The 12,318-nt window shown below is 35.6% G+C and overlaps 1 protein-coding gene across 1 annotated transcript; it reads right to left on the reverse strand.

The window, feature by feature from the left end:
• Positions 1-5,617: 5,617 nt before the first annotated feature.
• On the reverse strand, positions 5,618-12,264 carry LOC116297167 (uncharacterized). The gene is made up of 10 exons (XM_031705377.2): positions 12,174-12,264; positions 11,791-11,863; positions 11,554-11,661; positions 11,201-11,222; positions 10,281-10,328; positions 9,755-9,802; positions 9,276-9,390; positions 8,552-8,606; positions 7,900-7,993; positions 5,618-6,879 (listed from the first exon to the last, which is right to left on the reverse strand). The coding sequence occupies exons 1-10, from the start codon at positions 12,227-12,229 to the stop codon at positions 6,761-6,763; spliced, it is 738 nt and encodes a 245-aa protein (XP_031561237.2). The 5' UTR covers positions 12,230-12,264; the 3' UTR covers positions 5,618-6,760.
• Positions 12,265-12,318: the final 54 nt, after the last annotated feature.

The following is a 12,318-nucleotide window of genomic DNA, read 5'->3' on the forward strand; positions in this document are numbered from 1 at the left end:
CGATCAATATCGAACTGCTCACTGATTAAAATCTGTTAGTCAAACTTTTGTGTGCTGAAGGTGATTTATATGTTTCAAAATTCGGCTTAATCGAATATTGTGTACATATGTTTGTAGGTGAGAAATTATTAAAGTTAACCTGCTATTTAAGATGTTTTCCTTTTAAAAAAAACATGAATAGTTAGCGAACCATGTCAACATGATATCAAAGGCTTTAGGATAGTCTAGAAGCATGAGTCCATTAACCCGAGTATTGTCAAGGTTAATTAAAGAGTTCATCTACTTTCTGGACTAGGGCTGTTTCTGTGCTGTGTTGTTTCCTGAAACCAGACTGCCGCTGATAGATAAGACTGTTCTCTGATAGAAAGAACAGGCAGGACTGATATTGGGCTACAAGATAAAAGAATTCTTGAATATTTTTGTATTTATTTTCCATAGCGAGTACTCTTTTTTCGAAGGCAGCCTAGACTTGGTATAACTCAGTTTTCACACAGTTCTCTTATTTCACTAGTAAAGTTCCTATGTTTGCTTTAAAGACATCATCTTTCTCACTCAGGTCTGGAAATTTTCTGAATGCATTCTAGCCATTCTGTTAACTTGAAATATCGAAGTTATAGGCTTGTATAGAATACTAAATATAGAATGATGCAAAGTTTTTGCGAATTATGCCCTCGTATTTGTCGATTTAAAAGGTCTGTAGGAAAAGATGCAAAATTCGGTCTCCGTATCGCGTTGCTACTTTTTTTTGAAACTGTTTTCAAAAATAATTATAAAGCTGGTGGAAAAAATGAGCAAAGCTGAATCAATTTAGCTATAGATAATAATTTGTAAAATTTGTTTTTGATAGTTTCAGTTGTTGTCAGCAGATTAATATTTTGTGGTGCTCAAAAAACGGAAAAAACCACAAGTGGAATGACGTCGCAAAGTTGTCTTCTTTGTCAACAACTTCAGTTTTAAAATCTCTCGACGTCAATGGTTAGTGAAGAGGAAAATTAAACAATAGAACGCGTCCCCCGAAATATTAAATGCCTTCATAACTCTTATCGATATTGAACGAGATTTTATAGTTTTCCGTTTCCTATCAAAAAGGAAAATATTTGAGTGCCTTGAGAGCAGAAATCTTGATAATAATTTTTTTCCGCATTTAAGTCGAGTATTGATATCAGTACAAATAGGGTACTTTTAGCAATTCATGGTAATATCCTCCTATGAATCAATTGTTTACAGACTATGAAGTTATTAAAACTCGGTAAAATCTTTGCAGAAAATCAAGTCACAATCCTTAATAAAGAAAAATAATAATGATGATAGGGTGAAGGCATTTAACCCGTGAAATAAAAAATACTAGTCAATGTGTAATAGTCAAATAGACACAAAAGAAAACAATGAATTTAAGGTCTACTAATGAATATTTCACGGGTTTAATGACTTCACTCTAACAATTATCTATCATTTATATGATACTCGCGAGAGCTTTTAATTCATAAATTTCACACGCGCAACTTAAACTTTGCGGATGATCGAGTACTTTGTGAACACTTTTGCAATTTTGACATTTTTTCTATATTTTGTTTTTACCAACTGCACAACTTTTCTATTCAGGTATTTTTACGTTTATTTTCATTCAACATTTATTCTTTCATTTCTTGTCTTTATTCGTTTCTTCTTGACCATACCTAACATGTAGTCAGACTGCGTATTTTAAATAATTATTCTCAAGGTGTCACTTTATATTTTTAGTCAAAGATTCCTTTTATGCATTGCGCATGCGCATATAGCTATTATAAACTAATTACGATTTTGAGACGACAATATCACGAAATATTGACGGAAAATATATTCGGTATTGGGCGGAGTCGCGAATTTAAGCCGTCAATATTTCGTGGCATTCTCGTCTAGAAATCGTAATTAGTTTCTTATCGCGATTAACACACACAAAAAAAGGAAAAAACTGACCGATTTTCGTCGATTAAAAGCAAAATTCTCCTTACGAACGCACACTATGGCGCTATGGCGCAAGACAGGGCAGGAAAAAGAAAAACCCCCTACTTTTACGATTTTTTTATTTAACTGATTTTAATACTCCAAATTTTTAAGCGTTTCATTTGTGTCACTGCTGCACGAAACTTGTGACAAAATTTTGTCGAATTAGAGTAAATCTACTTATTACTATTCACAAAAATGTCAGTTTTTCTGCTGATCAAAGTATCACCTCTCCCAAAGTACACGGCTTCATATCTCAAACACGCATACAATAAATGTTGGTCGCATTTGATATTTTACTATTTGGCTCCAAAAGAACGTGTTTACAAAATATTGAGCTTAAATACGTAAAGCTGTCCTTATGGCGAAAGGCCAAAAACCGTTTTTCTGCCCTGTCATGGCGCAAACAACAAGCGTAAAAATTTGACGCTCAAGCTTTCCTTTTCGTCGCGCATTAGCCAATCAGAAACCTTAATTTTGAAACGACAATAGCACAAAATATTGTCGTCTCAAAAAAAAAAAAAATTTTATTAACTGGCCAGGAGGTCCGGATAGAGAAAAACTGTGCCCGAACTCTTGAATATACGACAGAGGCAATATCTCAGTCCTTGATGAATAAATATTAAAGCCGCGTTCACTGTACAAGTATTCGGATATTTTTGAAAACGGGTTTTTTATCCTGTTCAAACAAATTATAGTGTTTATGAATTGTTTTCGCCCGTCTACACTTACTCCGAAAAGTTGCGCTTTGAAGGTCAATCCCCGCAAAGAAAAAAATCCACTCAGAAAAATCCGGATATGTGTGAACGGGACCTAGACCTCTATCACTGCGTGTAACGACCAATCACGGAACGGGCTTAATACATCGATTGAACCAATCATCATCAAATCAGTCATCATTACATTTTCGGAACGCTATATTTCTGCGTGGATTTTTTAAGATCCTTTCATAAAGATCCATAAATATACTTCATTAACCTTTTATGTGACAAGATTTTCGCGAAACATCATGTGAATATAAGTTTCTAAATTCATCAAAATTCATCTAAAGAAGTCAATCGGTAATGAGAAGTGGTTCAATCAACTTTAGGTTCTTAGTTATATAAAGTTTATCAGTCTGATAACAGTTTTAAAGAAAACATTTCTCGAGTAAGCCTATTTTAGTTCATAACTTTTTGATATATACCCTCAACCAAAACATTTCACATACATTATGAACGCAGCCTTAGCAAGAATAAATACATATTTCAGTTGAATCGCTCTCAAATTTCTTACTTTCTACTTTCTCTCGCGTTAAAGTCTTGGTTTTAAGGCCTGACTGAGGATGATAAAACTTCCCGAGAAAGTGCGTCGATATCTGTTGTAGATTATTCGAAGGAAAATAACTCTTGTTTCTTATTTGGAGTGCTGGTTAAGCTTTCTTCGTCGCTTGTTGACGAGTTCCTGCAGCTTTTAAATCTGTCATTCTGTCTCCGAATCTTTCGATACACTGGTATGTTGTGCGGCGAATACAGCCACTCTACTCGTCTTTCATAAATTGTGGAATAATGTATTTCAAAAAGTTCGCCATCCTCTTGCAGTACCTCGGGAATTCGTCTTCCTAATCCAGGTGTGAACTCGGTGAACACATGGATGGCTTCGACCAGAGGCTTACAGCGATGGGGATTTTCAAAATTCCTTGCCTTGTTTTTCTTGTCATTCAGTGCTTTTGGGTGGGAAATCAAACCTTTTTGGGTCATGAAGGCGAGTATGCGACTCATGGCACACTTACTTTCGAAGCTGAGTCAGTATGACCTGCACTGCCTTGTGCAGCTTATTTTTATAGATTTTATTTCGGATCGTTTTGCCGACTGTAGTTGGAAAACTACCGCTAATTACTCATCAGTCGGGTTGTCTTGAGCAAAATTAAGAACGGAAAATTTCCTAATCATTAACACCATCATTATCATTAGCGATTATTCCCTTTTCTAAACATTACATAGACTTCATCTCGATATGTGGGGTAAAAATCAAATACGGAATAAAGAAACAAATACGAATAGTTCCACCCATTTATATTAGAGAGTATGACAAATAATAATGTATGAGTATAGAAAAAACTTTATTTCACGGCCTTCCATCCTGAAGGATACAAACATTTTACTGAAATGAAGGTGTATCTGTCAAACTGTTTAAATTCAGTTAAAGTTAGGAAGTAAAAACTGAATATTCTTTCAAATCAAACTGATTTCTAACAGGGGTTTTTAACTTTTTTAGCTATGTGTTGAAAGTTCCTATACCTAAAGAAGGTATACAAGGTTTTATTTCTTGGAAGAGTGCTGGGTCAGCCATTATTAAAGATATAAATTTCAAATACTTGGTAATTGCTTGGCACATTGTAAATTTTTGTTTGTTTGCACGTTCTTCACTGAATCTCAAAATTCTTTTATAGGTTGTCAGTGATGAATGGGGAGTTTTTTGTTTTTTTTTACTTTTCAAAGACTGTATTTTGAATTCAGTATAGGATACCAGTTTGTAGGCTTGTTGGGGTTTGACGCTTGGTGGAATCAGTGGTACAAAGGACTTTCTAATTCTTTAACTGCGTGTAACGGATATTTCCCGTTCGAAGACATGGCGTGAATGTCTTGTTCATCGAAGGTGAAGATCTCTGGCTTACTATTTCGCCTTGGAGGGTTTATCCTGCTAGCAGAACCTGTGTAAAAACCACTGTCTAGATCAGACTGCTTTCTTGACGAACGATAAAATGGAAGGACAACAGGAGAGTAAAGCCATTCAACTCTACGTTCATAATTATTGGCATATTTAACTTCGAACAGCTCTCCATCTTGGCTTAACTCGGGAATTCTCCTCCCAAGTCCAGGCGTGTACTCGCTGTATACCTGAACCGCTTTGGGAGACACGAAACGATGTGGATTCTCAAAATTTCGATTTTTCTCTTTTTCGGTGCTTTTCTCCTTTCTCTTTTCTTCTTTTTGACTTGAAAATCTTTTAACGAGGGACCTTTTGATTCGATTCATCATGCAAGTGTTTATTTTTGCTCTAAAAGTAACATTAGACCTTGGTTGAGCTTTTAAACCTTCAACATTCGGTACATCAAAAAAAGGACTTTTACATAATGACGTCAATTGATTCGTTTTTTTTTCGCTCCATGGAAACAGGCAATTGAATCTTCTTGGCTTTGACAAAAATGGAGATTTACAGCTGTAAAATAATCTATGAATTAAGTATCTAAATTACTGCATTTTTTGGAAATCGTGATTGCGATTTTTAAATTTTTCGTTATGTGTGACGAGAAATAATCATTTTCCGTGGCTCGCGATTCTTGCATGTTCTAACGCTTAATAGTAATTCCCTAGAACCGTCATCGTCTATACTTAATTGTGTGTTTGATAACCGATTTGCGGTGCGGGAAAGGTTGATCTAACGGTGGAAATCTTTTGTCGGTGAATATCCAAATTAATTGAATCCATAAAAGATCTGTTACGATAGTAATATCCTAATTATATCACTTAGGGACTGTTCATTAATTATGCCTTGGGTAGGGGGGCTTTGAAAAAAAATCACACAAAGAAGGGGGTATGTCTAAAAGAGAAGAAGGAGGGGGGGGGGGGGGGGGGTCAAAAAACATTTTTTTAGATAGAATTGGGACGGTTGCGAATTTTTTCAAGGTTTTTTCGATAATTCCTCCAGCCCATAATTAATGAACAGTCCCTCATTGGCAATCAGTAATCATGATAAAATATAGACTATATCAGATATCAGTGACTTACCATTTACCAGGTCTTTATCCTGGAAATTCCGATTGGAAAAAAAAAAGGTAAACGAAAACTCGCTTTTCCGATTGAGGTAGTTCACTTTTCCCGCTCTTTTCGGTTCTTTCGTTAGACGCGTGTACCATTTGTCGGAAGTCAAAGTTTTTCTTAGCATTAGTAAACGAATTTCCTACCACATGGATTGGTTTTAATGTTAGCCATAGAACGAGTAACCGATTTGAAGTGCGTGCAAGAATGATGTCACAGAAATAATCTTTTGCGCAAATCCCAAAATAACTGAAAGCTTGAAAAATCTCTTGCGAATAGAGCCGGCAGGGAAAAAAGACAGAGAACGCATGAGTTTTACGTGGGAGATACGTAAATTCTTAAGGTTATTTTAAGATTCTTCGGCGGCAAATCATGGGTTTTTTTAAAAGCGTGTAAAATCACGAAGAGAAAAACACGATTACTATTTGCCTATAGTTAGTATTAATTTGCACACGTTATGTCATTTAATTTCTCATACTTAAACGCTTCTCTGTTTTGTTGTTGTTTTTTTTGTTTTGTTTTTCGTTTTGCTTTGAAACACCTTTCAGTTAAGTAGACCCTTTACTGAATGATACGGCGATGTTCACTTAATTCATTCAATCAAGCGAACTTTAGGATGCTTTATAGGATTGTAACGTCCTCACCCCTTGACCACTAACAAAGCGTCCACTTTCAGAGTAGCTAGATAGTTGAAATAATTTATGGTTCCAACTCAGTCAATAGCGAACCAATCACCGTTGCAGCAGTTTTCCCAGTGCAAGTAAAAATCTAGTCCCCAAACCACACAGTATGTGTTTTTGAGGCAATTTTCTTTTCTTTTTACAAACCATGAAACAATCAATAATAAATTTTCCGCGAACAGAGTTTGAAATTTTGAAATATTCTAGCTAATTTATTTGGCTTGTGGGACATAACAACGGTAACTATAGGAATCGGAAACATGAATCGATGCACATACATACATAAAAATGAGCCGCTCAATCCCGAAGTGAAAATCCATCAGCGTAGAGGTAGAGTTCCGAAGATTCATTTCTGCTTGCTCGAGGCTTGCATTTCTTAACAGCCTTGAAATTGTTCCGTAACATTCGAATAAAATCTAAACAAGAAAAACGAAGATAAGAAAAATAGATATTGAACAGGGGCGGTAAGGGGAGGGGGGCGGGGGGTCCGACGCACAGTTCATCACGTTCCTTGAAAAGTTAAACTGCACATGTGGCAGTATGTTACCAGGCTTACCTCAAGTCACGTGTCCTACATAGACCTCGCTTTCACAGATCGGAAATTGATATTTTAGCTCAAAAATAAAATTGCGAACATATCAAGTATTTTTCACGAAAAAAAAAAATTTGGTTCAAGTGTTACGACGAACATGCCCTTCACGATCTTTCAGGGGCGTATCGAGGACCTAGGAGCTGGGGGAGGGGAGGGGGGGCACTGACCCCTTTTGGCTTTTTTTCAAAAAAGTTGTTTAAAAAGTGCCCCACCTCTCGCTACGCTACTGAGATCTTTAATTACAGAAAATAAAAATTATTGATCAAATTTCACGCCAAACCCCCTTACGACCCTTGCCGCCTCGATCTGAATGAAGAATAAATAAGACGATAACTCTGACCAGTGCTCGTCATTTCTACTAAAGGGATATTTTACAGTTAAAAGAAAGAGAGAAAATTTGAGAATAATAGGATTAAAAGATGTACCATATATTGAAGTAAAACTATAGGAAAAACTGATTGGGTCGAGTTGGACTTGCACAATGCATTGCAAATGTCAAATCGGCGACTTTTTTCCTCGGAATGGCTAAATATAATTCATCTTTAAGGAGGGAGTAAAACCAGAGAAAAGTCCTCGAAGTACAGGAGAGAACCAACAAACAAATCTACCCAAATACGACATCTATTCGGTGGGATTCGATCCCGGGGCGCGTTGTGGGAAAGCGATATTTATTTTAGAAAGAAGAGAAGAGAAAAGCTGTGAACAAAATTGGGGCAAATGTCAGAAACTTCACGAACGCGCTTTTTTCTACTTCTAACTTGTTCATGGTACGATTACGATACACAGACAGCCATAGTTCCTTCTCTTTTTTAATGATCCCTTTGATAAAAACCGTTTCTCTTACCCTCCGTTCCTCGACCATCCCATAGCTTACATAAGAAGGTTCCTTTCTCAGCCAGTGTTTTAGTTGCAAAATGAAAGACGGTTTCTGTTAAGTCCTGTAATCAGAAATAAAATATAGGTTTACTATCCCTGTAAAAATCGTGTGTGCTCACACCTAGTTTCGACTATCTCATCGAGACTCGAAGAGGTGGTGGGAGCATCACACAAATCAATTAAAACAGGTCCCCATTTGTGCCCATTGTTTATATCTTATCCCTAAAATACGTTTGACAATTATCATCACTCTATAATCCCATATAAGCAACTATTGTGCAACTATTTTCAAATTCTCTTTCCTGTCCAAATTAAAGACTTAAATTTGGATCGTTTCCATTCGCATTCTTTCGAGGGAAAACTATGATTTATGGAATCAGTCTAGTATAGTTTGGGATAATATAATTAATCTGCAATAGGACTACATGTCTGTCCAATTTGGAAGTAATTAAATTAAAAAAATTCCTCTGACTGCAAAATTGGACTCGGCCTATCGGCCTCTTCCAATTTTGTCAGTCCTCTGAATTTTTTTCATTATTTCCAAACAGCAAGCACAACGCAGAAAAGTCGGGCTATACGCAGTAAAAAGTATAACATTGTGTGTAACATTGTATACCTACCAGAATTGCTTCATGATCAAGAGAGTGATTACCTGTGGAATTAGGAGCCATATCACTAGGAAATGTAAAAGGAAAAATTATTTTTTTTACATTCACCCATTCATGCATCTATCCTTTCATCCATCTTTCCATCCATCCCTCCATTTTTTCATCCATTCATCTATCCATTCTTTCCTTTCTTCCATCCTTCCTTCCATCCATCCATGCATCTATCCATCCCTCCATCCATCCCTCCATCCATGCATCTTTCCATACTTCTGCCATCTATTCATCTACCCACCCAACTCCCATATATACAGTCTTTCATCTCATTTATTAATCCCTTTCTCTTGTTATCCTTATTCCTTGGACCAAAACCCTATTCCTTCATCTCTATTCTGGTAGGTCCAAAGACCCCACCCCTGAGCCCTATAAAGACTGCATATACCACCCATGTGATCTCTTATTGCATGCAAGCACAAGTGATTGCACTGCTAACGCACTGCCTCTCACTACTGTGGTCATTGGCTCAGACACTGGACTATGCCATCATATTTTAGTAGAGCAGCTAGTTAGATCTTTCCTGTGCTTTGAAAGGATTTCTCAGAGTCCTCTGGTATTCCTCACTTTCTGAATTCCAATTTGATCATGGAATGAGGGTCACTAGCTTGTAAGCCTCTGGCTATAAGTGATACTCTCAAAGATAACTGTTTGAAAAAATAATCTTATAGTTAAAGACAGATACCTTAGGATCACATCAGCTCCAGTACTTGGAAGTAAAGAAAGTACTTTCTCTTGTGTTTCTTTACTTGTAAAATCATGACTGCTGAGTAATATTGCACCAGGGATTTCTTTTATGTCTGTAAGAAAATAAAACTAACTATTTCATTTATTTTTCTACTTGGTGTAGTTCAGAAAATTTCCATTAATCCTTTTATTGTTGTTTTATTTACTTCTGGTTTTTATTGGCATGTAATTTATTTGGTAGAGGATTGACATTGACCCTCTATCCCCCCCCCCCCCCCTCAGAAACAGAGAAATGATGTTTTGCCTGTAACAGTAGTCGATTACTGCTTTAATTTTCTGAAAGCCACCCCCCCTTCTCTGAAACCATGCTTCAGGCCTGCTAAGTTCCTAATTAAGACACTAATTTAGCAAAGGTCCTTCTTTCAAGATTTCCTAGATCCAATCCTGAAAATGATTAACAGTTCTGAGTAATCTTACCAAGTAGATCTAACCCAATAACCAATCCTTTGCTAGTAGCACTTGAACCTTGAAAAGATAATAAAAAACTATATTCAGTTAATTAAATTCAATCAACAGCTAGCAGATGTACCGGACCGGGTGTAATACAAGGTACAGAGGAAAATTAATATTAGAGTCGCAGCATAATGGATAGGAAGTAGGCCTGGAGAAATGTTGTTGGCACTTGTTTCTCCCTAAGTTCCTGAGTGTTCCAGAGTTCCAGAGTTTAATAAATGGGTCTTTTTAGAGGCTTAAATTCCCTTCATAAGGGATTTTTATTCTTACTTTTTGTAGATACTAATGGAAATATTGGCAACGATTAGTAAGTTGTTTCATTTTGTTGTTGTTTTATGTTCTTTTTAGAGATGCTACTGTTATTTTTATTGTTTGTTTTTCTTATTTTTTGTCGCTGATAGTATTGGTGATGATATTTCTAGTTTGTTAGAGTTTTTTATTATATCTTAAAGGCCCTAAGTGATTACTTTACATTAGCTACCTACATTACCTTTTCTAGTGCGCAGAACTTTTTTCACAGCAACTTGTGTCCAAGAACCTATAAATATTTTCAAAATTTGATCATTATCAATTTTTAAATTTTATTATTTTATAGAACTGTAATAATGAGGGGGGCATTCAAGTTTCACTTCTCGGTATTGCTTCTGTGATATATCATATTTTATTTTTTTCCAGTCAGGTTTCATGAAAATTGCGTGTTTTGATAATGGCTGCGCAGGCAGTATATCTTATCTCTGCCCACTGTCCAGTATCCTGATGAGGAATATTATATGTCATCCAAACATGCACATGCATGGGAAATTGGAGGTTAAACAACATAGCAAATTACAAATCATCAAGTCAGAGGTGGAAATAAATAGGAAAAAATAGTTATTTGCTGGTCTAAAGTTGATTCGGATTGGGGAAAACTGTGCCCTAGCTCAGAAGAACTGGCCTATGATCCTCAGCCCTTATATTCAAGGCCTCAGGCATAGTTATTCCCTATCTGGAATTCCTGGCCAGAAAATAACTCATATTATTATATAATTACCAATGAAATATCTATTTTTCTCTATTTCGAAAAATTGATATCTTCACATGTGAAAATAACATGTTATTTTCACGTGTGAAAATAACACCATTGCGATGGCTATTCAAAAATACACGAAAAGAATTGCCTGAAAAAGCCAAAACATACTTTCATTGATAATTATATAATAAACAGAATATTACATGGGCGTTTGGAGATACGAAATTTATCTTCTCGTGTTGAAAATCTCTCACTCGTTCGCTGCACTCACTTGTGAGAGATCTTTTCAACACTCGAAGATAAATTTCGTATCTCCGCGTGCCCATGTAATATCCTCTATTTTATTCTGTTATTTATTCAAATTTTCCTTTCACTTTCATTCCATGTGTCTGGATACCTACCTGGACTAGCTCCACAATCAACCTGAAAAACAAGACATAAATAATGATTATTTACATAAAAGGGAAGTCTTGTCTTTATCAAGAGAATCAGTAGCCAGAGATTGTGGTTAGAACTGCTCATTTTGCTAACTCAGCTGGATCTTGCAAAACATTTCCTTGATTTTAAAGGCAATAGTTAAGCAAGTTTTAGATTCTTAAGTCTTCCATTGACTTTATCACACCTTGAAGTGAGTATCACCCATTCTCCCTGAATTACTACTGGTCTATCATACTAATCTTCCTTCCCACCCCACCCACTTCAGTACTCTTCTAGGTTGCTTAATACAACAAATATTTGTGTATAAATTACTTACCACAACCTTTCCAGGTTGTAAAAAATGGAATTTATCATCTAATTCAATTAATTTATAAGCACTTCTACAGCGATAACCATCACGAGCTGCATATTTAACATATGGGTCCTAAAACAACACAAAAGCTCAAAGTAAGCTCTATAGATTTGATACTCATACAAAGACATAATCCAGCTAGTAACAATTAAACATTTAGAAACCAATCAGACAGTTGATACACATTTTATAACTTATTACATTTATATGTCGCTGTATCCATCTGGATGAACTTGGATTCTTCTGCAATTTATGGCAGGAAATATAAATATTCCTGTGTGAAAAAGAATACATGAGGTAAATAATAGGTTTTTTGTCATGTTGTGTCATTCCCTTGAGAATAATATTCTTCATTTGTGTTTCATTGACATCCATGTTCATATATCATCTCTAGGGTTACTGGCATATTGAGTACTTAGTAGTACTAAAGAGAATAAAATTAAATTAGGGGGGTTTAAAATCAATAATTTTGAACTTCATCAGGGTTGGGAGATCAATATATCAAAGTTTTCTTTAACAAATATACACATTTTTTACGATTATTGTAATTGTAAGACATCAAAAATTTCAATCATAAAGTGTACCTTGAAATAAAGAGATGTCTTATTTTGAAAGCAGGGTTAAAACATTTTCGAAGCATGAAATATTTTTTGTTTAAAAAAAAGTTATTTTTCACTAAAAAATTTCATGGCAAATAAAAAATGACCGCTGTTTAGTTAATTGCGGGCA

This window comes from Actinia tenebrosa, unplaced genomic scaffold (assembly GCF_029948245.1).
Source record: "Actinia tenebrosa isolate PJP-AT-01 unplaced genomic scaffold, QUT_ActTen_1.0 PGA_scaffold8__29_contigs__length_14323225, whole genome shotgun sequence".
Lineage (NCBI taxonomy): Eukaryota > Metazoa > Cnidaria > Anthozoa > Actiniaria > Actiniidae > Actinia > Actinia tenebrosa.

Coding starts and splice junctions, on each gene's coding strand:
- LOC116297167 (XM_031705377.2), bottom strand. CDS start 12,229: ATGCTTCGAAAATGTTTTAACCCTGCTTTCAAAATAAGACATCTCTTT. Junction 9,803..10,280: donor AGTTCTGCGCACTAGAAAAG/GTAATGTAGGTA, acceptor TATCTTTTCAAG/GTTCAAGTGCTACTAGCAAA. Junction 8,607..9,275: donor GGAGCTGATGTGATCCTAAG/GTATCTGTCTTT, acceptor TACATTTCCTAG/TGATATGGCTCCTAATTCCA.